The 26,853-nt window shown below is 53.5% G+C and overlaps 1 protein-coding gene across 2 annotated transcripts in view; it reads right to left on the minus strand.

Annotated features, from left to right (window-relative positions):
* Positions 1-2,008: 2,008 nt before the first annotated feature.
* The window catches only part of ELMO2 (engulfment and cell motility 2), a 40,724-nt gene continuing 15,879 nt past the window's right edge, over positions 2,009-26,853 (minus strand). For both annotated transcript variants that reach the window (XM_029916032.1, XM_029916034.1), the window contains 16 exons: positions 24,383-24,564; positions 22,752-22,851; positions 21,545-21,696; positions 19,030-19,108; positions 16,066-16,116; positions 11,344-11,466; positions 10,869-11,003; positions 10,265-10,369; positions 10,078-10,186; positions 9,514-9,650; positions 8,351-8,514; positions 8,148-8,260; positions 7,893-8,000; positions 7,133-7,215; positions 5,026-5,103; positions 2,009-3,541 (listed from right to left, as the gene is read on the minus strand). In XM_029916032.1, coding sequence (XP_029771892.1) covers positions 3,341-3,541; positions 5,026-5,103; positions 7,133-7,215; positions 7,893-8,000; positions 8,148-8,260; positions 8,351-8,514; positions 9,514-9,650; positions 10,078-10,186; positions 10,265-10,369; positions 10,869-11,003; positions 11,344-11,466; positions 16,066-16,116; positions 19,030-19,108; positions 21,545-21,696; positions 22,752-22,851; positions 24,383-24,564 — 1,920 coding nt within the window. In that variant the 3' untranslated portion in view covers positions 2,009-3,340. The remainder of the gene's footprint in view (positions 3,542-5,025; positions 5,104-7,132; positions 7,216-7,892; positions 8,001-8,147; positions 8,261-8,350; positions 8,515-9,513; positions 9,651-10,077; positions 10,187-10,264; positions 10,370-10,868; positions 11,004-11,343; positions 11,467-16,065; positions 16,117-19,029; positions 19,109-21,544; positions 21,697-22,751; positions 22,852-24,382; positions 24,565-26,853) is intronic.

The following is a 26,853-nucleotide window of genomic DNA, read 5'->3' on the forward strand; positions in this document are numbered from 1 at the left end:
GTCCGGGTCCTCCCGCCGGAAGTGCGAAGGGGTTGTGCTTCCGCCAGAAGCCGCCGAGGGGCGGGGCTCCGGGGGTGGGTCCTCCAGCACTGTCCGCAGCGGCCCCGCGCGGCTCGCCCTCGAGCCCAGCGTAGAGCAGACCCTCGTGGTGTGGTTGCTTGTTTCCTGCGCTCAATAATAGGCCTTGTTCTGGAGCCCAGTGCCTGCTGGGGAGCCATGCGCGCCGGGGGTAGCCAGAAAAGAGCCTCCTGTTTACTTCTGCTGAACAGATTAGTGTACCTTACTCCAGCCCAGGGCTGTGCTAGGCAGCCATGTAACCGCAAAGATAAATCTTGTGGTAAGCTAAATCATGGGCTTGTTCTGAGAGAGCGCAAGTCAGCCGGGGAGTGATAAGTCAGGGGCATTAAATTTAGGACTTAGAAGATCCATGGGAGATGATAAATAATAACCGTTTATGAAACATTTTGTGTGCCTGAAACCTAAATTGTTTTTAAAGTTTATTTTATTTACTTATTCATTTATTTATTTAGAGAGCAAGCTGGGGAGGGGCAGAGAGAGGAGAGAGAGAACGAATCCCAAGCAGGTGCCACACTGCCAGTGCAGAGCCGTTGCAGGGCTCGAACCCAGGAAATGTGAGATCATATACTGTGATGGAATCCAGTGTCAAATGCTAAACTGGCTGAGCCTCCCAGGCACCCCTGAACCTTTTTTTTTTTTTGGATGTTTGTTTATTTTGAGAGAGGGTAGGGGGAGAATCCTAAGCAGGCTTAGTGCTGTAAGGTGGACCCTGAGGTGGGGCTCAAACCCACAAACATGAGATCATGCATGACCTGAGCAGAAATCAAGAGCTCAACCGACTGAGCCACCCATGCGCTCCCTGCCTGAAATTTTCTAAGAATTATCTCAATTTCAAGAGGTTGAGTAGGAGGGGTGGGGAATGTCCTGGGCACAGGAAATAGGAGATGGGAAGGCTGGAGCCTGGCTTGAAGCCCAGTTGTTTGTAAGGAGAATTAACAAAAGCTATGGTTGGAAATGAAGCTAAGGGGCAGGTTACAGTGATCTCAAACATGCCAACTCGGGAGTTCAGATCTCACTCATCTTGCAGGATGATTAGAAGAGGCAGAGCCTGGGGCAGGCTAGGGTTGCAGACTGATGCCCAGTTTAGGGCTTTTTGTCCTCTCTTCCCAGTGCCCCCTCGGCTCTCTTTTAACGCTGGCTGCAAACATGAATCCTTGCGTGTGACTCAGCTGGTTTCCCTGGCCCCTCTGAAAAGAAGGCTCAAGACCAGAGCGTAAGCAGTGCATTATGCAAACCACTGCCAGTCCGGCCGCCGCCTGTGGGCATCACACAGGCACTGATTCGAAGCACCGGCAGTGGCACCATCACTGCCCAAGTCTTGGCCGTAGTTCATTCTAAAGGCCTGTGCTGCATGCACTTTGTATGCTTTTGAAAGAGCTTGTCCTCGCCCCCTTCCCAGAGGGAAGAGAAAATATCTATTTTCATCACCACCCTCATTCAGGCCTCCCAGCTACCAAGGCTGAGTTTTGGAGCAACAGCCTCCTACACCAGCTGGAAGGTTGGGCACTAAGCACCGGCAACATACAGGGTGAAGAACGTGTCTTCTTTGTAAGTCACAGGAATTTGAGCCGCTCCCTGGCTGTGTCCCTGGCAGGGAGAAGAGGGAGGCTGTTCACGGGGGTGTGCAGTATGCCTTTCCCTGCTGTGCCCAGCACGCCTGGGCAGAAAACACTTTGTCCTGGTGCGACAATCTGGGCGCACCCTCAACTGTGGAAGCGTGTGTGTGTGTGTGTGTGTGTGTGTGTGTGTGTGTGAGCGAGCACGTGCATGCACACACATGGTGAGGAGGGGGCCAGGGGACGCCGGCTGAGGGCTCCGGCTGGAGCTCTCCGAAGTCTCCCAGACATGATGAAATGAAGGCTTGTCAAGGTGAACGCTCCCTTGGGCAGACAGCCAAGTGCAGAGACACGGCTGTTAACAGGTACCACAGTTCGTACATGAAAGAGTATTTATTGAAAACATGGTTACCGACAGGAAGCTCCTGGCCGCTCTCGGGTCACCCTCTTGGCTCACAACGGGAAGTGGTTTTTTTTGTTGTTTTTTTTTAGGGGGAGCCTTCAGTTTTCTTTTCCCTCCCACATTCCATCCTAGGATAGGTAGATCTTATATAAATATATATACACGTCTGTATAAGTATGGCCTATAGTAAAGAAAATATATAGTACACTCTTCGTGGGGCAGTACCTACCATGCCAGGCTACCAATATGCAATGCCACTGTGTTCACGGGTCCAAGGAGAGAGGCTGGGCATGTGGTTTACAGGTGCTGCAGCACAGAGACGCCCCACTGGCACAGCCTGTGGCCTCAGCTAGCTCCCTGACATCACGGCCAATGGCAGAAACCACAACGCTGGGGCAAGGAGAAGGGGAGGCCAAACTTCCTGAGGGCAGGAAGGCCAAAGGAAAGCAAAGTGGACAGGGCTGCAATTCAGGTGAGGTGGGAGCTTTCCCTTCGAGGAAGGAAACAAAGGAAGATGCCGGGGGAAAGGAGTGGACCCTAGCGGCCTTGCCAGCCTTGGCCCAGGCTCATCCGGGCTCTCCCCGCAGCGCTCTTTGAGACTAGAGGATACGACTTAGCTCGCACGTCTTTGACTTGCCAGGATGCGAGGCTGAGAGCTTGTAGGCAGACCGTCCCATCTGCCCAGACACCCGTGAGGGCAGGAGAGACCTGGTGGCTCCGGAGCCCAGAGACGTTGGAGCCATGCCTCAGCAGCAGCAGCGTGCCGGCCCGGAACGAGGCCGGAGTGAGCCCTCACGAAGGCGACAAAAGCAAGGGCAAGGCATCTCCCAAGCCGAGGCCGAGACCTCCACTTGGATCGGAAACACAGGCACGGGGTCACCCACCGGCGGTCTCTCTGTGGCTCTCAACAGGACCGGAGCGTCTGTCCTCTGCAGGCAGCCTTTCCGGGGCCAGCTCTTGCCCACGAGGGGATCCAGCCAGCCGGAGAGCGGGCTCAGGCAGGAAAGGTGAGGGACTCTCGTTAACTCCAGCCTGAGCCGTCCTTGGCCGGGACTGTTCATGCCTCCCGCTCTGATCCCTGGCTCCGTGGGGAGGGCAGAGCGCCCCTGCCTTCATGACTCGGAGCGGGTGGGGGCCGAGAGGAGGCTCTGGGCGGTCCGAGGTGAGTGTGAGGGGCGGCTGGCATTTACTGGCCACCATGGTCACTACAGATTCTGTACAAGCAAACGACAAGGCACCAGACTGCAGGTGTTTCTCCTGGGCCCAGATCCCTCCCTGGGGACCACGGAGCCTGGCTGCAGGCTCAGCCGTAGTGATAGACAAAGTCATAGCTGCTGGGCTCCTTGGGCACTGGCGGGGGCGCCTCCGGAATCTGGATGTTCTCCAGGTCCAGCAGCCGGAGCTTCATCTCCATGCTCAGCAGGGTGTCCAGGTCACTCTTGGTCAGCTCGCTGGACATGTCCTTCCCCAGGAGGGCGCTGAGCCCATCGATCCAGATGCAGTACTGTGGGGGGCAAGTTGCAAAACATCACACGGTGGCCCCTGGTCAGCAGGAGGTCCTGCCACGGTCCCTGGGCCGAGGACTCCCAATAGCCTCCTTTGTTCCTACTCAGTATAGGCAAAACCGATTTGGGACAAGAGCAAAGACAGACTGCGAGGTGACTGTTCACTTTCTCAAAGAAACCTTTTGGCTTCCAGGAGGGATTTACATTTAAGCTTCGTAAGATCATCTGAAATAGGATTTATTATTTTTTTAATATAATTTTTTAGAAGTTTTAAAAATTTATTTTGAGAGAGAGAGAGAGAGAACGTGGGAAGGGCAGAGAGAGGGGGAGAGAGAGAATCCCAAGCAGGTTCTGTACTGTCTGTGCGGGTTGAAACTCACGAACCATGAGATCATGACGTGAGCCAAGAGTCAGGCACTTAACCGACTGAGCTACTCTGGTGCCCCTGAAACAGGATTTTTTTTAAAAAAGTTTTATTTTTGTAAGTAATCTCTACACCCCATGTGGGGCTCAAACCCATGACCCCAAGATCAAGAGTCGCACGCTTGGTGCCCCGAAATATGATTTCTACAAATGCAGCTAATGGATACAGCGAAATGAGACCTGAGTCCTGGGCACCAGCTATACCGGAAATTAGCAATGGCAGGGAGGGTAGGGGGCAGGGTAGGGATACATATTAGGTGAGAAAAGCAGGATACAGAAAGAATCACTGTAGGATCTCAATTCTGTTTCAAAAAAAGTAAATAATAATAATAAAAAAAAGCTCAGTCAACAAATGTAAAAATAAGCGCTAGAGAAACTGAACTCGAGGATGTCACGATAAGCAGGAATAATAGAGAATTCTTGGCCCATCCCTCCTAACTCCACTGTTAGGTCTTCTTCCACGCCTTTACTCACCTGTCTCCCCACCTGCCAGTTCTTCATTTCTTCCCGACAGAACGCGGCTCAGGGCCTGCCTAAGTGTCTCCTCCTCCAGAAGCCCTACCTCTAGCTCCCTCTGACGCCCCTGGACCTCAGCAGACACGCAGGGCTCAACCACAGCGATTCATTTCACACGCAGTATCTTCCAGTGCTGAGAGGTCAGCCCCACGATCCGATGGATCGGATCCATCCAGCCCCAGAACCCAGGTCAGACCCCCCAGCGCAGGTGCCCAGCAGCCCTGAGGGAGGGCCTGTCAGATTCGCTTGGGCAGGTGGCCACGCAGAGACTGAAAACGGGGAGACTTTTCATGGTCCAGACAGGTTAGGTTATCCCCCGGTGAGCCTGTCTTTCCAACAACAGCTTGGGGCTACTGCTGATGTGCTACTCGGGGAGCCCAACGCAGATGGACAGACCCCCGCCTGGCTGGTCTTTGGTGCCAAAAGGCCTTTGTGACATGCTGTTCCCCTGCCTTTGTGACATGCTGTGTCCCTACTCTGCCCACTCCTCCCTGGGAACTGAAGTCATAGAGAGGGCTCCACAAAGCGGCTCCACGCTGCTCACCTCATACTTGTTAGGGGCGATGAAGTTTAAGGTCTCATCGGGGTCATACAGGATGGAGAAGGCCAACTCCAACACCTCCTGAAGGAGAAAGGGTTTCAGTTACAAGGAGCAATGGGGTGGCCTGGCCTTAGCGCACCAAGGTCATGGCCAAAGTCCTAGTCGCTTGGCCCCATTGTTGAACGTGCTGATCCGGAGGTGGTGTAGTCAGGCCCCAGAGGGCATGCCCAAGTGTGGCTGAGACTCTCCGCCCTCGTCACGTCCAAGATGGGGATGCTTCTAACAATGGAGAAAAGTCATTTCTTGACGCTCCGAACCCCCGCATGTCAGAGACCGTGACTCTAGATCACCTTCGGTTATATGTATGTGTTGGTGATCAAACTGAAAGTCTTAGCCGTTTTTTTTAACTTGACTTTTTTAGGTTTTTTAAAATTTTTATGTTTATTTCTTTTTGAGAGAGAGAAAGAGCATGAGCAGGGGAGGGGCAGAGAGAGAGAAGGAGACCACAGAATCTGAAACAGGCTCCCGGCCCCGAGCTGTCAGCACAGAGTGGGGCTCAAACTCATGAACCATGAGATCATGACCTGAGCCAAAGTCGGATGCTTAAACGACTGAGCCACCCAGGCGCCCTGAGTCTGAACCCTGTAAAACCACCAGAGTGGTAACAAACCGTGGCCAAAGATGGGAGAATTTAGGCATCGACAACACAACTGTAATGGAGTGGAACAAATATCATCAGCTTACGTCTAAGAGTTCACAGTAATACTAACAAAACACATACACAAAATTGGTCACTGTTAGGTGATGCGGGAAAACCAGCTCATTGTTTTGAAAGCCAGTACTTTTATAAAAGCAAAGAATCAAGCACTTTTCCTCCTTTCTTTTCTAAAGTGGACCACTGGGAAACCATGAGTAGATGCTGGTAAGTTTCTCTTTAGAGAAGTAGTTCAGCTCATAGATGAAAAGGAACGACTGCAAATATTAATTTACCAGTGGAATGAGGCACTCAGCACCAGCAGTCTGCTAACATCACAAAAAAGAGAGACAATCACGCATCATGTGTCTCTTGATAGAACATAATGCCACCTAGGAAGTAGTCTTGCCGCACACAAGAAAGGGGGTCAAACTTGAGCTGGAGGGAGCCTCCCCCTAGGTGTCTCCACCAGCGTGCAGATCTGGGACGGACGGACAAGTTAAACTATACCGTGGGGAGACTATCAGCAAACTTCAGACTCCGGGAAACTACTGAACAAGCAACCTGGTTTCTTCCACTGATAAACTGCAGAGAGTGAAACAAAGATGCAGCAGCTAAAGAGGAACTTCGCAACCACGGAACTTAAAAGAATGATCACAATGTGCAGACCCTGTTTGGATTCTGATTTAGCGAACAGAACGGGTGTGAGAGTGCATATGTGTACATGCATCAATGTTTGCTTTTATGCAGAGAAGTTATGCTATTTATAAGACAATGCAAGCATCTAAGGAATATCTGATATTAAATAACTGCTTGTTTCTTTTTAGGTTTGATAATGGTATGGTGATTAGGTTAAGAGTCCTTATAACTTGCAGATCCATTCTACACATTTAAAAGGAAAGGCTAGCATGACTTGAGCGTTTCTTTCTTTCTGTTTTTTAGTGTTTATTTTTGAGACAGGAAGAGACAGAACATGAGCTAGGGAGGGACAGAGAGAGAGGCAGACACAGAGTCTGAAGCAGGCTCCAGGCTCTGAGCTGTCAGCACAGAGCCCGATGTGGGGCTCAAACTCACAAACCGCGAGATCATGACCTGAGCCAAAGTTGGATGTTTAACCGACTGAGCCACCCAGGCGCCCTGAGCTTTTCTTCAAAGTAATGTAGTAAGTGGATAGCTAGGACTTGCCAAGGTTGTTGAGGCTGGGTGATGCGCGCGCGCGCGCGCGTGTGTGTGTGTGTGTGTGTGGCGGGGAGGGGAGGGTGTTCTGTTTTTGTTCTGTTCCTAACAAGACCTGTAGGAATAACTCAGCGGGAGAGAGTGGGCGGAAGAGGGTAGAGTGGGACAGGGGCCACCGCCGACTGCACTCTGCAGGCGTCGCGGTGAGAGTGACCCTCGTAGGGCAGCCGCTCCACTCACCTTGTTCTGTTTCAGAGCGCTCTTCTCCTTCATGTGCGGACAGTCTTTCCCGGTGACAATGGCCTTAATGTCTGCAACAGGAACTGTAAATGAAGAGTTAGTCTGGAAGATTTAGGCTGTAAGTGGGTCTCTGCAGCAGTGCTGGAGGGGAAGTGCCAGCCCCCGGACCACAGCGCTCGGCCAGCTTAGAGAGAACAGCCTTGTGCTGTTTCCTCCTGCACAGTCCCTCTCTCTGAGTGTGCCAGATCTGACTGCGGGTCAGTCAGGGATGTGGGGTGGTCTCCCCAAAGGTCTGGGGTCTCAGAGGACAAGGCCACCAGAGCGAACAGCTGTGCTTACTACCTGCCAGCGATGTTGTAGGTGATTTAGGTACCTGACTCATTCAGTCCCCTTACAAAGGAAATGGGCCTATTACTCCTGTTTTGCACAAGAAACCAAGGCGGAGGTGAGAATTAACGGCAAAGCTAGGATTTGTATGCATCAATCTGGCTTCTGAGCTCCAGCTCGTTAACACTGCCTTTCTCCACAGTCCCACGTCACCCTTGACAATCTGCAAAGCCCAGTCACATGGGCCATCCCATGGGAATTCTCCGAATAACCCTGGGAGGTTGGTCGGGTAGAGAGGACCTCTGACAGAGGAGGCCACAGGTCCAGAGAGATGAGCGGACCAGGACCAGACAATCGGCCGGAAATGGCCAGGACTAGAATGCGGACCCCTGACATCAGCTACTAAGCCACGCCAACAGAGAAATGAACCTACTTTTCTCCTGCAGGGATTCAAATGTCACCTCCCCTTGAGGGTTGTCATCCAAGTCACCATAGTGCAGGACCTTGTGGTTCAGGGCCAAGCGGCAGTACCAGAAACGCTCTGTGACACAAGGGAAGACAAACAAGTGACCAAGGACACTTCTGGGAAAGGCCTGGGCACACAGAGGGCAAAACGATGACCTGTCTCCTGTCCAGGAGCCTGACTCTGAGCAGGAAGGAGCAGCCCAGGGGCCCAGGCTCCCCTCACCTTGCCTCCGGCGGTTCCCAATCTTCCGGAAGCTGCTGCCCTCACAGAGCCGGTTCAGGCGCTGCTGCTTGATGAGCTCCAGGATCTCGGGCTGGATCTTCTCCCTCAGCTCCCTGCAGGGACACGCACCGGAGCAAGGGGAGGTGGGGCGGTGGCCCAGCTGGCCGGCGGTGCCTCCCCTCAGCCCACCCGGCAGCACTTACACGATGGGCGGGGACTGGAAGTCGTCCTGACTCATCCGCTCGGACTGGCGCAGCCGCAGGATCTCTGAGTAGCTCAGGCTACGCAGCTTGCTCTTGAACTGATCCAGAGAGCTGGGTTTGGAGGGCAAAGCTCGCGTGATCTGCTCCCGAACCACTTGCATGACCTGAGAGGGAAGGAAGGAGGATGGCGGTGGACTCAGCCCTTGGCGAGGGGCCCGGAGGGCAGCCCGGCTCTGCCCCCGCCCCGTGGGCCCGGAGAGGTCCTGCTGGCTCTCTAACCCACACCTTCTCAGACGGCCCCTTAGGACAAATGCCTCCTGGTGACAAATGCACAGGTTTTGGAGTTGGAGAGAAATGAGCTCAGATCCTGCCCTGTCTCTTACTCTGCTCCTTGAGCAAGTTGCTTACTGTCCACAGCGCCCCCCACCCACCACTCATCTTTAAGACATGAGAAAGGCAGACACGTTTTCGGGTGCATGCTGCCTGGAGGAGGACATGTGACATGCATGCGCAGTGCCTGGCACACTGCAGCGGGCTCAAATGATGGGTGACTTCCTCTAAAACAATAGGTAAAGAAGAAACGGGCCATCACCCTTCACGTCTGGCAGCTCTGCCACTTCGCGGGGCAAAGTCTGCAGGAGAAAAGCAGCCCAGAGGGAGACAGAAAAATGGCTGTCACTGGGGGGTGCAATTATAGAGAACGTTCTGGTCTCCTCTTTATACTTGGCAAGTTTTTTTATGAGAGGAGCAGTTTCTAGATTATTCTAGCTTTGCAGGACCCAGCAGTGCGCAACAGAGAGCGGGTACTTGGTGGGCCTCAGGGGGGTAGCCAGGCCACATGTCCCAGGCAGTTCTGCTCCCACCCTGCCTGCTGTCCCCAGGTGCACCAGTGCCTGCACACAAAGCCACGGCCATTACTGTCGGGCTTAGCCTCCTGTCCTCCATGGAAGACAGGTGGGCGCGTCCTGCCTCCGCTGGGCAGACGAGGGCCCCGGGGCGCTGAGGGGCCGGTCCCTGCTCCAGGCCGTAGCAGAAGCACGGGCAGAGGGACCCGGGGCCATCTCGTGCTGGTCTTGTGACCCAGGGCGGCTGACCAAGCGGGTTCCCCAGCTTGGGGGTTCCCCAGGCTCTGGCCCGTGGGCACAGAGCTCGGGGACACCGACCTTGTTGAAGTCCTCGGCTGTCGCCCTCATCTCCTTCCAGGTCTTGTTCAGGAGCTGGATGCAGATCCCAAAGAGCTCCTCGAAGGCCCGGTCGTGGGTGAAGAACATCGGATGGTAGTCGTTGCGGCCCTCGTTCGCTGCAGAGGAAGAGGAGCAGGAGGGGGAAGCTGGGCACTCGCACTTGGAACGGTGGACCCGGGGCACCGACGGCCCAGGAGCAGAGCAGGGCAAGGCCAGGGTGAATGAGGATTGTGCGACGGGTCCTGCTCAGCTTCCTTCGCTTCCTTCTCCAGGGCACTCTCTTCCCGCCCCTCACGGGCTCCGCCAGCCTCACTCCCGGGGGACAAATGTGTGGTGGCACCGCTCCCGAACACGTTCAAATCACCCGCTCAAACGAGGCCGCGGCCCCAATTTCCAGAGACCAGCATACGTCGGAGTACGGCTCCCACACCGATGACCAAAACTAAGCACAGCAACTGTCGGGTCTCGTCGGGTCTCACGGACCCCTCACTTCATGCCCTCGAGTCCCCCGGGGGCTCTGATTTCGCAGCGGCCGGGACTTACGCAGTTCCCCAACCTGCAGGATCTCACACAGCATCCTGGTGAGCTCAATAGCGCTGCGGCCGAAGGGGCACTCATGTTTGTCCTCTCGGCTGCTGTTCTCCAGGACAATCTGTGAGGATAGAGGGAAGGGGGCGTTAGGGAGGCAAGAGGTGTAGCAGGGCTGAGCCAGCTGGCCCCTAGTCGTTACCCGGATGTAGGTGTCCTGATGGACTTTAGCCAAGTACAGCATGTTGTCCAAGGCCAGCATTCCAGGAGGGGTCTGGGTGAAGTCCATCGCTGGGTTGATGTGGTTCTGGGGAAATAAAAAAACCCGATCTGAGACTCAGTAGCCCGAGTCTAGCTCTTGTGCTCGCCTCCCTCCTTCCCACCGTCTCTATGAGACGGGGAGCCCCCCGACCGTGCTGAGGCATCCCGTCTCCTGGGTGCCCGGCACACAGTGCCCTGAGGCGGCAGATGCATGGTAAGGGTTGGTAAGGATTTAACTGCATGAACTCCATACTCAGGCTCTGTGTCCAATCCCAAAATATCCACTCCTGCATTTCAAAGAACCTAGCTGCCTAGGGTGGGAGGGGGCTCTCTTTATCCACGTGACTGACCTCCCGGGCCCTCCAACAGATAGACTCGTTCCATGGGGCCAAATGCCACACAGAAATGTGTAACCTGCCATCACCAAGCCCCACCCTCGATCTGTTCCAGGACCTCCGTTATGACAGGGGCTGCTCAGGGCTCAGTCGCTCTGACCTTCTGTCAGCGGAGAAGTCCTGCCAAGATCCCTGCTTTGGGAAACTTACTGTAAATCCCAGCATTTTGTAGTCCTTGGTGTACATGGCTTTGCGCTTTTCAGTCCCACTCCCGGGGACGTTGCTAGGGTCAGACTCCGCATCAAACGCGATCCTCCGCAGTTCAAATATAATGTCTCTTTGAGCCTGAGAAGTCAGACAGTCAGCAGGTGAATCAGCTAACCCAGGGGAGCAAGGAAAAGAGCAAGCAGGTCGGACTGCTTGCGCCCCCGATCAGTCCCCAAGGGGCGTCACCTCTACCTTGGCAGGACAGAGGCGGGCTTGGCCCAGAGAGTCACCCAAAGGGGCACGATCGCAGGGAGGTGGAGCCAGGTTTCCCAGGACAACACAAACCATTTCTGTGAGCACAGTCAAGCAGTCTCTGTGCACACGGCAGGTGCTCGACACATGGCCTAACAGAGGAACGCACCACATCCAGCAAACACACGATTTAAGCCAGGAGAGCTCTGCCCCACTGAGCACTCACCTGGTCGTTGGGGTCCATCTTGGTCATCATCCTTTCTTCCAAAAGGTTAAAGGTCAGGACTTGTAGGACATACAGCTGATGGGCCATCTCAGTTTTGATTGGCCGGTTCCCTCGGATCACGTGCTGCAAAAAGCAAAGGCAGGGGGCATAGGGCTGAGCTGATTTTCTTCTGCGGCCGAATCACATCCATGCTGGTGAAAAAGGAAATATGCCGGGTGGCGGGGGGTGGGGAGAACAGGGTTCCCTCTTAACAGTCAGAACTTCGAGACTTGGTGTTCTAGAAGGAATGGAACATGAAAGGGCTTGATTCAGGCTGAGATGATTCACTGCGGGCCCAAAGGGTACAGTCCCTTTTTCAGCATCCCCCTGGGCAGGGAAAGTGGAGGCTAGGGCGGAGGCTGTACCCAAAGATGAGGGAGGCATCCAGCTAAGATTGTGATGCAGGGCGGGGTGCCTGGGTGGCTCAGTCGGTTAAGCTTCTGACTCTGTTTCAGCTCAGGGCATGATCTCACAGTTTGTGAGCCTGTTTGGGATTCTCTCTCTCTGCCCCTTGCCCACTCACACTCTCTCCCTCCCTCAAAATAAATAAATTAAAACTTTTTTATTTATTTAAATTTTGTTAATTTATTATTGAGACAGAGAGAAACAGAGCCTGGGCGGGGGAGGGGCAGAGAGAGGGGGAGACAGAATCGGAAGCAGGCTCCAGGATCTGGGCTGTCAGCACAGAGCCCAACGTGGGGCTCGAACCCACGAACCGTGAGATCATGACCTGAGCCGAAGTTGGACACTTAACCGACTGAGCCATCCAGGAGCCCCTAAAACTCATTTTAAAAAAAGATTATGACGCAGGGCTCAGCAGCTGGACTGTCCTCCACCCGGGAACTCAATCCAAGACAACAGACGGTGCGTGCGGAGGACTCCACGTCTTTCCTTAGAAAAATACAATGTGGTGGATGGCCTCGCCAAGTACAGGCTTTAGGAAAGGTCATTTTCTTCAAAGGGTATGGAGACACCTACACAAAGGGGGGCATCTAGTGCGCCCTGTCCACTCCAAACACTCTCCACCACCTTCTCTCCGGTCACTCTGTATCCCTATGCTCTGTCCTGTCCCCACTCTTCCCATGACCTGCACCGCGCCCTCTCAGGCATCGCTGCCTCCCTCCGTCCCTCTGACGCCCTCCCCACTTCAGGCTCCCATCTCCTTTCCTCATGCCCCACCTATGCCTTGCATGTACCTCTCCCTGTGTCCCGTGGGTGAGACCAATGCCTCGCGACCTTGACTCCTACTGATCTGCTCTCACGCTGCCAGGGGCTGCCCTTTCTTGCAGGCTCCCCTGCATTTCTCACTCCTGCTGTCTTACCTGCCATCTTGAATCTAGCCGTTCTTGGTCTCTCTTTGCCCAAATCAGACTCTTGCCCAGATCCCCCCCCCACACTACCTCTGTGTCCTCCACGTTCTCTCACTCAGTCTAGCTCTGTGTCTCTGGAACTCTGCTGTCCAATATGGTAACCACTTGCCATATGTATTTCCATCAGTTAAAATTCATTTAATTTAAAGGTTCAGGTCTTTGGTCACACTAGACACATCTTAAGCTCGAAAGGTAGATGTGGCTAGTGGCTACCACCCAAATGACAGAGTAGATATAAAACAGTTCCGCTGTCATAGAAACTCCTAGCAGACAGCACTGCTCTAGAAGAGTTCTGTAATTCTAGAGCCCACTCTGGCTCAAGATCAATGTCTTAGGTCTGTGATGTCCAATTTGGTAGTCACCAGCCACGCGGGACTGCTGAACACTTGAAATGTGGCTAGTCCAAACTGAGATGTGCTGCCAATGTAAAATGTACACTAGATCTCAGTGCCTTAGCGTGAAGAAAGAAGAACCAAAATAGTTCATTAATAATTTTTCTATTGATTACACACTGAAATCACAGTATTTCAGATATATTGGGTTAAATTAAATATACTATTGAAATGGATTTCCTGTATCCCTTTAATATTGCGACTACAGCACTTGAGACGAAATCAGTGGCTCACGCTGTTATTTCTATTTGCTCTAGACTTCCTCTCCCCGACATGTGACTCTAGGGTGCGCTTCATTCCTCTGGATCTGCACAGCTCGATGCGGCAGCCACAAGTCACATGTGGGTGTTTTAAGTGAAATTTTTTAAAATGACAAATTTAGCTCCCTCGTCACAACCAGGCACATCACAAGTGCCCAGTAGCCACATACGGCTCATGGCCACCATCCTGGACGGCACTGTCCCACTTGCAGAAGGTGCTGCGGACAGTGTCGATCCTGACCTCTCGCCAGCATGTGTGCTGAGGGCCCCTCTGTGTGGGGGCCGCCTGCGGCTCTCTCCAGCTCCCTGCTCATCTCAAGTGGAGCATCCCCTGCTCCTCCTCCAACCTTAGCCACAGCCCCGCCCCCGCCAGCCTCTCATTGCTCAGGGTCTCCTTGGCCCCCTCCACACATCTGGTTGTGCCCCCCCCAGCCTCTTCCCTTCTCTGTGCTCCCTCCCTCTGCCGCCCCAATGCCTCCCCCCCCACCAGGCTCTCCGTCTTCCTTCCTCCTCTCCTCTGTCCGTAATTCATAAAACCACTTTGAGGAGAGGTTAAAGTTAATGGGATAGGGTTTTCATTCACTTTAATCCCCCTTTCTCAAACTTAGACACATCACCGCGGGAAGGTGATCACTCCAGCCAGCACGGCTTACAGACTGCAGCCCCAGTCTGAGGAGCTGTGACCTGAAGTCTTACTTGACTGCTGAGTAATTGGAGGCTTTCACTCTTTGGCCCGACTTCAGTGAGCACGCATTAACCATTCTGTAGCAGAACCATTTAAGTCCTGAGTCTTGACCCTAAATGGTCTTCTATGGCGGAATCTTCACTCATCCCGAGGTTTGTCCAGAAATGAGCTGAACTGATCCTATTCTGGTAATTAACAAGCGTCGAAATTCATTAAATTTCCATCACAAGGCTAGCCTCGCTCCCACACATGCAGGGGACGGAGCCCAACCAGCTGCTCGGGAATGTGGACAAGCATGTGTGGGACCCGTGTCCTCTGCGTCACCCGCAGGCAGTGGGCCGGAGCAATGTCCCTCCTGCCCGTCCCTCCGTGGCGGTGTGGCTACGGCCAGCGGGCAGGAGCGGGTTCCACAAGGGGCAGTTTGGTGGGCTTCCCGGGTTCAGAGCGGCCGATCGCTGGAGTCTGCAAGTGCTCAGGGCCCACTTCTTGAATCCTATCACCTTTGTATCCCGTTCACAGTAAAAGAACTGGCGATGGAAGCGGGGCGCTTACCACGCGCCAGGCACCCTGCTAAGCGCTGTACGTCTAGGAGCCCATTCAGGCCTCCCATCCAGATGAGCAAATCAAAGTAAATCGAAGGTAAGTGAACTGCTCAAGATCGCAGATTGGTTAACGGTGGCGCAGAGGCTGGCGACTCTCAAGCTCGTGCTCAGAATGATCAAGCCTTTCACACCTGACCTCATTTCTCATTCTGTTCCTATCACTGTGGTCTCCCGGTGTTCCCTTGGGTTTGACAACGGATACAATGGCCTCCCTTCCACCCTCTTCGCCAGTTCCCACCCCAACCCCCAGCCAGCTCTCCCCCACCCACATCCCTGAGTGGGAACCGGGAGCCAGCCCTCTTTCCAGATGCCTCCCTCCTCACCACCTCCCCTTGCACTCTCCTCCCTCATACACCCCCAGGAAACACACCTGCTAGTGTGAGGTTTCTAAATGCCCGCCTGGTTACGTCACCACCCCAATTAAATCCTTCAACTGCGCTTGGAAAGACGACGAAGGCCCGACGAGATCTGGTCTGTGCTCGCTCTCCAGCCCTATCCTCTACCCAATCACGCATTCCTTCTAGGTTCCAGCCGGTTCCAGCCAATTCTAGCCAGTCCCACCTGGGTTTCCATTTTCTCCCTGGACGGCTGACGGAGGCTCAGCCGCAGGACCTCATGCCTCTAGAGGCTTCCTGACGCTTCCTTCAAGGCAGGCGGCGCTCCTGCTCCTGAAACCCCCAAACCGTGAAGCCCCAAGGAACCTGACCGCACGCTGCTCTCGCACCTAGTGGACTGGAGGGTCTTTGAGAGCAAACACACCACGCTGTCTTCTTGATCCCGAGCCGTGCCCCACACAACTTGGGTCTGACAGGTGTTAGCTGAATCACTTTCCTCTTTGGGGCTTATTTGAACACATTCTTTCTGCAGAAAATTTTGGAGTTGCAGGGCCATGAATAGTGTAGCTGGCTCGCCTTAGTGCCTCCTTAGAGGTCCTGCAGTTCCTGGTGGGACAGCCTCTTAGAGACAACTCTACTTACAGAGGCTTACAAGAAAAAGCTTCCCTGGGGCGCCTGGATGGCTCAGTCGGTTGGCCGTCCGACTTCGGCTCAGGTCATGATCTCATGGTTTGTGAGTCGAGCCCGGCGTCACACTCTGTGCTAACAGCTTGGAGCCTGGAGCCTCCTTCAGATTCTGTGTCTCCTCCTCTCTCTGCCCCTCCCCAGCTCATGCTCTGTCTCTCAATAATAAATAAATGTTAAAGAAATTAAAAAGAAAAGAAAAAGCTTCCCGGCTTAACAAGGGCTCATTAGCACCTTTCAGTAGGTTCCCCGAATGCCCTCCCCACTCGAGAGTTATTTCAGTACTACTACTACTAGAGGAACGGTCGTAATTGCCAGCACTAGTAACAGAATACAGCTCATCTGGGGGACTTACATTCAGGATTATGGACCGAAGGTGCTTCTGTGCAAATGCATTGGCCATGTCCTATCGGGAAAAACAAGCAAACGTCAGGCAAGGTGGCAGGCGCCCGGCTGTGACAACTATCTAGAGGAAAGTGGGGTCATAGCTCTGTGGCTTTTTCTTTGAAATTTTTTTCTCCTTTCAAGTAAAACGTGGGCAAATGGAAAAACAACCAGGGACACAACCAATGTACTCTATACTCTCAGAAAATTCCCTTGCGCTTTTTTCTGGGAATGCAAATTGAGTCACATCGGGTATTCCTCCCCAATGACACACTCAAGCACGTCATCCTCGGAGAGGGACAGACACTGCTTCAGGACGAGACACTGGTGTGACGAGGATGCCAGGCGATGGACAAAGCGGACGGAGCACAGAGCAGCGAGACGGTTCCCAGGCACTGGTCCAGGTGCCCACTGCCGGCCGGAAGGCACTCCTCCAAACCGAGGAAAGGGCTTTGGTCCCAGCACCACCCCCAACACCCCCCCACCCCAGGTCCCCCAGGGCCCCACCGGCTCACTTCTGCCTGCCTTAGAGGACAGCAGGCTGGTGCTTTGGGGTGATTTCTCATAATAGGGTCACCTTTTTTTACCATATTTGCTTCAGATTCTGACAGTAACCCTTTATGTATTTGGCATGCTTGGGAAATAAATTTCCTCCATACAGGAGTCTTCCAGGGAGCGAAGCTTTAAGACTCCTTGCAGGGCCTTATTGTGACCGTTCTTAGCCAAATCCTCTGAAAACACATAAATTTCTTTATTTTTGAAGGGACTACACCAATTATAATTTAATCACCGCCAAGGCCTTGGCTTCAACAAAAGAATCAACCGTGGTGGCGCTGTAATGCCCCCAGGAGCTCCTGACGGTGCGGCTCTTCCCCCTCAGCGACACCAGCCCAGCTCACTGTGCTTCTCATCTTCCTGACAGGGCTTCCTGATTCTTCTGTTTCCTCCTTCCAATCTCGGCCATCACTTCTTACCATGTTAATTAGTATGACTTCACTTCCTAAACTGCTGCCTTAATTTAATTCTATGGATAATTCTAACTCACGGGGCCCGAGGGGCAGCCAGGCCTCTCCCACGGGGCGGGATCTGTGAGGACTGCCGTTTTTCCCTGAGCTGAAAGGCCTTTTACTCTCGTGTCTCCCTTTCTAGCCATGTTCCAAATGGCTGATGCTGCCAGGAGCGTGAAGTTGTACTTTGCACCCCCTGAGCGCACCCCCTGGCAGAGGACAAGGTGGCCTAGAAGCCTCTTCGGTGGTTACAGGAGGCCAGCCTGAGACTCGGCCTTGCTGCGGACAACTCACAAAGCGGGTAAGCGGCAGGGGTCTGCTCCTGAAATGTAACGGCCTCAGACCCAAGTCTCCTCTGCGGGGTGGGGGGAAGGCACCTAACTCTTGGCCTCATAAAGCCGACCTCTAACCAAGAAGCAGGCATGCCCATTCCCCTCTGTCAGCTGTCCGAACCTCGTCAAATTCCTACGGTCTAGGGTGCATCTCAGGCAGGATCTGAATCCAATCTTCTGGGGCTGACCCACAAGCTCATGGAAAGGCAGGTTATAAAGAACCGGCGGCATTCCCTAGGACGGGTGTCCCCTTCCTCCCGGACGTGCCACTAATCTCCAGCACTCCCTGGGCGTTCTGACGACAGATCTACGGCAGCCAGAACTCTGGATCTCATGGTTCCCTGAGCACCTGCATCAGAACGTGAGATTCTCACCCGGCTCTGACCTCCCCACTGGGATAAGGGCGGGGACCCTTTCCACACAGCAGCTCTACTTACAGTGACAGGCAGGTCTAGAGGGTTAAGGTGCTTGTCCTGCCGGCAGAAAGCAAAAAGCACAGAGAGAAGCAGATGGAAGAATGAGCTTACATTCAAAACTGGACTAGGAAGGAAGAGAGTCACAGAGCGAAGCCATCCAAGACAGACAGGGACAGACAGAATCACAGACGCTCCAGGGCCTCCCACTGGAACCCACTAAGAGCTCGGTACGTGGCCCCACACCCATTTCAACCTCTTGAGCCCGTGGTGCTGACAGAATTTTAAAGTCTTTCTTCTGAACACCATGTGGGCTTTTACCAGGGGAATCTGGAGTGTCAGCATTGGAAGGGCCCTTGGAGATTCACAGAAAGAGAAACAGAGACCCAAGAGGTTAAAGCACCTGCCGGGCCGGAAGAGCACTTAGCCTCAGGGCCCGGGCCTCAGGCTAGTGCCTGCTCCCCACCCGGGTGACTGCGGGTCCCCTCACTTGTAAGACAGGGGTCTTGTCTCTCCTCAGGACATCCCCGTGAAGTAAACAGGGCAGATGCTGCTGCTCCCATATTACAGATGAGGAAACTGGGGTTCAGAGAAGCAGAGCGATCTGCATCATGTCACACAGCTAATGAACAGAGGAAGAAAGCAGCTTAGAATCGGGGCCAGAGCGTCTTTACACATGATACTTTGTGCGAGGCCCCTGCCTTATTTCCTTAAGGGTCTCCTTTGTTTTGGTCTCCTTGGACTTGACAGTAGTAATGCCTGGAGGGTCTCCTCTCTCTTCTTCCCGACCCTCTAAGCCACGGTCAGCAACTAACACCGAATTGGGCTGGTCCTGAGTTGTGTATATAAGGTCTTTCTGGAAGACAGCCACACCCGGTTTTCCTACTGTCCGAGGCTACTCTGGCTATAATGACATATGGGACAGCTGCCACACAGACCACCGGCCCACAGAGCAGGAAATACGGACTCTCGGGCCCTTCAGAGGAGGAAGTTTACAGGCCCCTGCTCTGACCCAAGACCTGCCAGGGCCCCTCCTAGTTTTTCCCTGGAAGTAGGGGCCCTGACACAGAGGGACAGGAGGGGGGAAATGGCTGCATTTCTACTCTCTGAACAGCAAAGGGTGGGTGGGTGACAATTCTCTGGGAAAAGCCCAGATGAAACGCTTGGAAAGGTGGCCACAGACCTGTCGCTTGTCCTCAGGAGCCTTCAGGAAAAGCGCGTTAATCAGTGCGATGGCGTAGGTCTGAATCTCCTGGTTGGAGCTGTGCCAGTGGAGAAAGAAGGCAGAGGGACGTTAGAAGACGGGCCAGCGAGGGCAGCCTGGGGGGTTTACAGCTTGCAGATGGCCATCAAAAAATCGTCCAGGGCGGAGCCTCAAAAGCCTTAAGAGTGGGCACACTCTGTGACCCGGCCACTCCACTAATAGCAATTTATCCAAAGACAGCAATCCCAGAGTTGGGCAGGACGTGCTGGTAAAGGGTTTCATTCAAGTACTGTTAAAAAAGAAAGAACGGTAAATAATCCAAATGGTCACAGTCACAACTCTGCTTACACACGTTAGAGTCGGAGGTCACCATCAAAATCATGTCATAAAGGTTCTGCATGCGGGATTTGGGGTTGAGTCTGGAGTGTCTGTAATCCTCAGAAATGGCGCAGAAATTATTCCGTGCAGTTGGTTGACTACATGTTATTTTCTCCAAGGAGGTGAGAGTCTATAACTGTTACTGAATTTTCAGAGGCATACGGCATGCAAAAAAGATTTAGAACCACCCTTTCAGAAGACTCTTTAACATGGGGAAACGTTCAAGAGATCTCATTTCATAAAAACATCAAGGTGCACAAAGCGTGTGGAGTAAGCTCCCGGTTTTGTTAAAAAAACATACACAGAAACAAAGTCTAGCAGGCCAGTCACTCTAATGTGAACGGAAGTTATGGCCGGAGGTGGGAAGATGGGAAAAGGATTTACTCTTTGTGCTTTTCTGTATTTTCAAAGTCTCCAGCTGCAAACTTACTTCATTTGGTTCATTTTTTATTTTGGGGTGAGCGAGCAAGCAGGGGGAGGAGCAGAGGGAAGGAGAGACTCTTAAGCAGGCTCCATGCTGGGCACAGAGCCCAATGCAGGGCCAGACCCCATGACCCTGGAATCATGATCTGAGCCAAAATCCAGTCGGATGCTTAACTGACTGAGCCGCCTAGGGGCCCCTAAACTTATTTCATTTTAATACAAATGAATTAACTACAACCGTTCTCTGGAATCTTACAAGCCTGGCACTTGGCACGATGTCCCCACGAGCCGCACTGGGGGTGCATCCCGTGGCTCTCTTCCTAGACGGGCTAACAGACTTCCTGCTCAGGTCGGGGGTGGGGGGGGATCCTGGAGGTCTCATGGAGGGCACTACGTGTCTCGCAGCCCATATAGCAGAGGACGTAATTTCTGGTCGTAGCTACAGGCTGAAAATATTCACGGACTGACCCCTAAGAAATGCCATTGTCCTCTATCATCCTTAGGGACGCAACTGGGTCATTCCTGATTCAGAGGCAAAGAAACAGAGAGGTAAGTCTGACGTCAAGAAAATCAGAATTCTCCATCTGGAGTTTATAATGTTCCCTTCACTTCAAACAACCTTTTGGCTTTGGGGTATGAAAACAGAGACTGAAGAATTCCTTAGAAGTGACAAGGAGAAATGAGAGCTGCTGGCGGGGGCGGGGGCATGGGTGGGGGGCTCAGCTGAATGAAGACACCGCTGCTATAAATAAGCAAAGCCAGAGCTCTGGCTTCCCCGGGAGCTGACAGGGCGTCGTGTCGGCGTTCTGTCCGTGCCCCACAGGCTACACGCGAGCAAGAGTCAGAAAGGAGTCCGCAGTAACACCTTGTTTTGGGGAGTCCGGTCCCCTTAAACAGGGCTAGAGTGCAGTACAAAGAATGGGGAGGAAAGGAACAGGGCTCCGAAGGGCTCATCTGTCTTCTGGTTTCACCGTTTGATAAAATGGTTTAGAAGGATATAAGCTTCTTCGAAAACAAATAAGAGCAAAAACCTCCTCCATGACAGCTCTATCCTGTGCTGGCCACTATGCGAGGCCTTGTATCTCCTTCGATCCTCACAAGTCCGAGTAATGCAGAGGATGAACCCCAGCCTCGACCTGAGGAAATGGAGACCAGACGAGACAAGGTGACACGCTGAAGGCCAAGACCTCGTTAGGACGCGGTGGAGCCTGGATCCGAACGGAAGGCCCGAACTCACGCCCCACACAACTGTTTTTGCTACCCCTCCCCCACCGAGAGCATACTGCTAGTTTGCTAGGTGTTCTTTCTCAAATACTGAATTCTACTTAAACTAAAGCAAGGGATCCACAAGTGACTGGTCCCTCTTCCCAGAGAGTTCAACTTTTAAAATGGGAGGCAGATAACAAAAACAAGAGGATTTTCTATAATTATCACAGGTACAAATGAAGACTGCCCCATAGAGGAGAGAGCATCTAATTCTGTCCGGTACATGGTGGTACCGGAGGCCGGGAAAACTTCATTTCCGGCAGGGGCGTGACAAGATCGGGTCCCAAACCCAGGAGGGAGCCGGCACAGTGTGGAAGTGCTGATGAGCGAGTGAACACACAGGCCAATGGCCTGGAACACAAGCAAAGGGGAAGGACTGGGAAACATATAGAGAATGAGAGGTTGGGGGGGGGGGTCTCCTACTCACACCTGGAGGTGAGAGATGAGCTGTCCCACGGTGATTTCCTCTGCTATCTTCTGGTACAGGCTCTGGCTGTTCAAGACCATGCTCTCCAGGATGGCCAGGGACCTCTGAAGGATGGACACGTCCACCATGGGCTGGCTCACGTACCCTGCAATCTACAGCCAGCGAGGACCAGATCGGTCAGGGGGCCCCGGGCCCAGGAGTGCTGGACGGCGCGAGTCTCTGAGGTTAGCCCGGGAAGGCTCTCCTCCCCAGCATGCCGCCCGCAGCGGGGCAGCTGCCCCCATGTGGACAGTGGTCTCTGGTTTATGGCCAGCTTGGCATGGTCCCTAGGCATGCACGATTCAATTTCAAACGACAGCATCCAGTCAACTGTGCTTCCTCAAAATCTAAGGGTTCGACCCTTTGTTTTCCAAATGAGGATCCAGGCTGGGAAAGCGGAGTGTAGAAAGCACAGCCTCTTACTGAAATCGGGATCTCCTTTTATCTCCACGTCCCCTTCTCTGGACGCACACGCTGTGCCCCTACACACACACAGGACGGCAGAGACTCCAGAGGCAGGAAGGCCTCAAACTCTTGTAATCTAACCATTCCCCATCATTTTAATCGACATGTGCTCATTTCACTTCTGCCTAAATATCTCTGGCATCAGGAAGTTTCCAACGTCCCAAGCCAACGATAGGTGTGATTCTAGGTCGGCAGAGAGATTACTCATTGGTTTTAGTTCAATTTCTGGAATCAACACTGCCCCTTCCTTCAGAAGATAGGAAAGCAAAGCATCCCCTCCCAGGAGCCCAGCTCGATCTGACAGTCCACACCGGCTTCCCTGCAGATCTGCCAACAGAAGGCAGACTGGTAGAGAGAAGGCGAAAGAAATGAACATGTGGATCCAAAGAGAAAGGAGTGCTCAGGAAGCGGGGCAGAGGCACCGGGCTCCCACTGGCCGGCTGGCTGGTGTGGTTCCAAGACTCGGTGACAACTCCCGTCCCACTCTGGCCACATCCAATTCTGAGAGCCCATTTCCTTCTTCGAGGGCGATGAAGGAATTCTCAGGAGCCCCAGGAAGGCCCGAGCGTGAGGATAAAAAATGGGGCCTCGGGGATAGAAAGCCGACCGCCAGCAGCACGGCGGTGTCACCCGCATCTCTCCATGAACCTAGAGGACAGGGGCCACCGAGGGGGGAGGGGAAGACGAAGGCTGGAGGCCTCACCTGTTTGATGAAGGTGATTGAAACCATGTCCCAGGAGACGATGCCATGGTCCATGAGCTCTAAGAAGGCGGTCAAGGTGAATGCCAGCATCTCACTGTAGCTGAGACACAAACAACACACACACAATAATACAAAGATTCAGAACCAGGGAACACAGGTGTGATGGCAGCCGCAACGGGGACGGATTCCAGCATCAGCACCACACGAGGGGTCACGGGGTGTGGTCACGAGTGCCAGGTGTGCGGCGGATGCCGCCCAGGCGTCTCTCTGTCGCTGGGCAAGGGCTGCTGCGGGTTTGGGCGTCCCAGGCTCTCCTCCCCGTGCTGCCCCATCTCGGGGAAGCACAATCGCTCATCCACTTCCCAAACCAAGAAAGCCATCAGACCCTGGTCACCCCAACACTTGGCGGGGGTACCCAAGGGGGCTTACAGCCCATGTTCAAGGCCACGAGGCAGCAGAGTGCAGGACAGGGAGTGAAAACTTCAGACCCGGGCTCAATCCTGTTCAACTATTTACTAACTGTGCACATGTTACCTTTTCAAACTTGAAGTCCCTCCTCTGTAACACTGTGTTAATCTCCCCGCGTTAACATCGCAGGGCTGTGGCGAGGCCCTCACCGCAGGGCTGAAGGAGGAGGGCCCTCACAATGTCCTCTCTCCTGTGTCCCTCCGCTTTCTACACGCAACCCGTGATCCACCCGTTCGGTGCTCTCGGCCTAACGAACTCTGTTCCCAGCGGCAGGCACGTTCGGACCCATTAACGACGCTCCCTGTGACAACACTGCAGTGGAAGCAGCACCCCATTTTAAAGAGGAGGACACCAAGGCCGGCCAAATGCCGTGCTCCCGGCAGACTGCAGAGGTCCCAGGCGGGGGGCGATGGCAGCGGAAGGTTCCAGGATTTCAGTGCAGCTGCAAAATCGGAGACTTAAATGCCCATGATTAATTGCTTGGTTTGGCTGAAAATTTCAATAGCCGATCCACCGGCTGAAGGATTTCGGACTCCCTCTCCGCCGGCTGAGGCACCACAGGCCGAGACGGCCAACTAACTGTTCCTCCACTGCTGGGCTGGTGGCGGCGCGGTTCCCCACCACTCCCGTCCTCGCGGGGAGATCGATAAGTTGTGGAGCCCCAGTTCCCTGTGGAAATGGGTGATGGGGGGACGGCCAACACAGAGGAAGGCCTGGGTGTGTGTGTGTGTGTGTGCGCATGCACACGCATGTATGATGTGCACACGTGTGTATGAATGGGGACGTGACTGGAAAGGGAGGAAGCAGGGGGTGCTTACGGCCAGACCCCTGTCCTGGTCCATAACGGACAGTCGCTCCCTCGCCTCCCCCAGGCCAATCGTTTTCCGTAAATTAACACATTTGTCATGAACCCACTTCTCTCTTCCTTACTCCTGCAGCCCCCGTTCTTACTCCTACGGGGGCATCTGTGAGAGCCCAGCTCGACTACGGGATTGAGGACCATGATCACGCACTCCTCTGGGCACACCCAAGTGCTCGGCACGCTGCTCTGCACACAGAAGGTGCCCAGTAAGTCCAGGAGGCCCTGCGGAGAGGAGGGAAGGAAGCCCCGCCGAGCGCGGGAAGCCTCTGAAATCCCGGAGCAAGAGCCTGGTAACACTCACTGGGACAAGAGCTTGGTTCCACTCTCCACGAGCCGCGTCAGCACCACGATGCCATCCATGTTGATGAACTCGGTGGCGAAGGTCACGTCGGCAGAGAGCTTGGCCAGCTCCTTCATGGCGTCCAGCCGGGCCTCCATGCTGGATGACTGGGTCCTCTCCATCAGCTGGCGCGCCGCCCGGGACTATGAGACCAGAGACAAGACGTGTCCCATCTGCACCTCGCGGCAGGTGACCGCTCCGCGAGCGGCTCATAAAGGCCTTTCTGCGGACATCCAGCCCGAGGCGGAACTAGCCGCTCACACTGTCTAGGAAGGAGTTGCTTCACACATGCTTATTAGGTCAATCAGGAAATTACCCATCTGCCAAGACCAATCTGTCGTTATGTGTATCCTTTCGGGGCCACTCTGGTCTACGGGTCACAAGAACTTCCCACCGGAGGACTACAAGAGAGGCTGAGGGGACAATCGTCTGCCACCTCCGACAAGCCGACAGATACTGGCTCAACAGAGGGAAGTTTTCTACGAATTTAAGCTGTCGGCTAGTAGACATCGTGGTCTCTTGATGTAATGAGCTCTCAGTCACCAAAAGCAATCAAGGAGAATCTGGACAAGTAGGTGTCCAAGACGCCACACAAGGGATTCTTGCATTGGGTGGAGGATTTAATCTGACGATCCCCTGTATGGTCCCTTTCAATCTGAAAATGGGATAAACCTGACAATTTTTTTTTTTAACTTTCTCTGAAAGTCCGTATCATTGTTCTTCAAACTGACGGTCTGGGGAAACGTTTAGAATGTCAAGGAGCTGGCAGCTTGCAAAACAGCTTTTCCAAAATGATGACTGGTGACTAAGCCTCCCCTGGCACACCACCTTCTCCCAGCAGACTGCCTGCCCCCCTTCCACCAGCTTCGGCCGCGAGCCCTCCCCGAGCGTTCGCGGGTCCTTCCTTGTTGGGAGCCATTCTGAGCTCACAAGTTGAGAACACTCCTCATGAGGTTAAGGCAGGTTTGCAGGGCCTCCTGCCATCAGAGGATGACCGATATCTACCCCACTCAACTGTTTTTGCTTGAGCACAGAGCCCCCTAGGCACCTTGTTGATTGGTATCGGGAGTGACTTGTCCTCTATTTTTGGCCCTAATAGATGCTGATTGCACCTTGTGAAGGAACTTATTATAGGAACTTCTTCTTTTGTGATTATGGGAGCAAACATTACATTTCCTGAGAATTCTCCTTTTCTTCTACTTCCCCTCAAGAAAACAGGCTATTGGGGCGCCTGGGTGGCTCAGTTGGTTGGGTGTCCGACTTTGGCTCAGGTCATGATTCCACAGTTCGTGGGTTCAGGCCCCACGACAGGCTCTGTGTTGACAGCTAGCTCAGAGCCTGGGGACGGTCTTCAGATTCTGTGTCTCCCTCTCTCTCTGACCCTTCCCTGCTCATGCTGTTTCTCTCTCAAAAATAAATAAAAACAATTTTAAAAAATTAAAAAAAAAAAAGAAACTGGGCTATTGACCCCTGCGCACAGAGAACTAACTTTTGCCTTTGCTATACTAAAAACATTGTCTTGTATTTGAATGCTAAAGATAACTTCCTCCCCATACGATAGGCATCTAAATCACCTACATCAATCACTATTGATAAAGATTATGCATGAGTCTTCTACCAATCTATGTTCTGGGAAATTTTTACATACCAAAGAAGTTATCATCAGAAATCACTGTCTAAGGCAAATGCCACTTCTGTGCTGTGCCCCATACGCTTAACCATAAGTAGCTTTGCTGAGTCTCAGTCAGTGCAGAAATACCTGCCTGGTAATCAGAAACTATCTCTTGGCTCTCTCATCCCTCTCCCTCCCTCCCCACCCCCCCTCCCTCTCTCACCAACACTGTCCATCATTCAGGAACCCCCGGACCTGCTGGAGTGGGACTCCGGCACTTGCTAGCTTTACAGTCAGTGCCTTGCAAGTGACTGATTCCTCTTGCTCTATCCTATGCATGTTTGTTAACATGCTCAGCTGAGACGGAAGGGCCTTGAGAGCGAACTGCCCCTCTGGTCTTTATTTTGTCTTACGATGTGAAGCAAGTGCCCACAGCCCTGCTGCTGACGAAGAGTCAGCCCAGGTCACCTCTCTCCCCTCTGCCTTTTCTCTCTTATTATGACAAGGATGGCCCTAGAGTAGCACGGGGCTCTCGAGGACACAGAAATCCTCCACACTCCACAGTGGAGAAGACGCACGTCGTGAGAAAAGGTCACAGGACAGAACAACTTGAAGAGCACCGGTCTGCGTCGCACTTTGAAACTTCCAACTCCAAATGTTAATTTCCCTCCTGAAACCGCATTTCTGGGCCGCTGCCTCCTGCTCCAGAGAGACGTACCCTTGGGAGGGTCAACCCCTCGGTGCAGGCCTGCAAAACGCTTCAGCGCGTCTGCGAAAGCAACTCCCAGGCTGTCACATTAAGCTAGCAGAGCTAAGGGGG

Source organism: Suricata suricatta, chromosome 12, assembly GCF_006229205.1.
Source record: "Suricata suricatta isolate VVHF042 chromosome 12, meerkat_22Aug2017_6uvM2_HiC, whole genome shotgun sequence".
In the NCBI taxonomy this organism is placed as follows: domain Eukaryota; kingdom Metazoa; phylum Chordata; class Mammalia; order Carnivora; family Herpestidae; genus Suricata; species Suricata suricatta.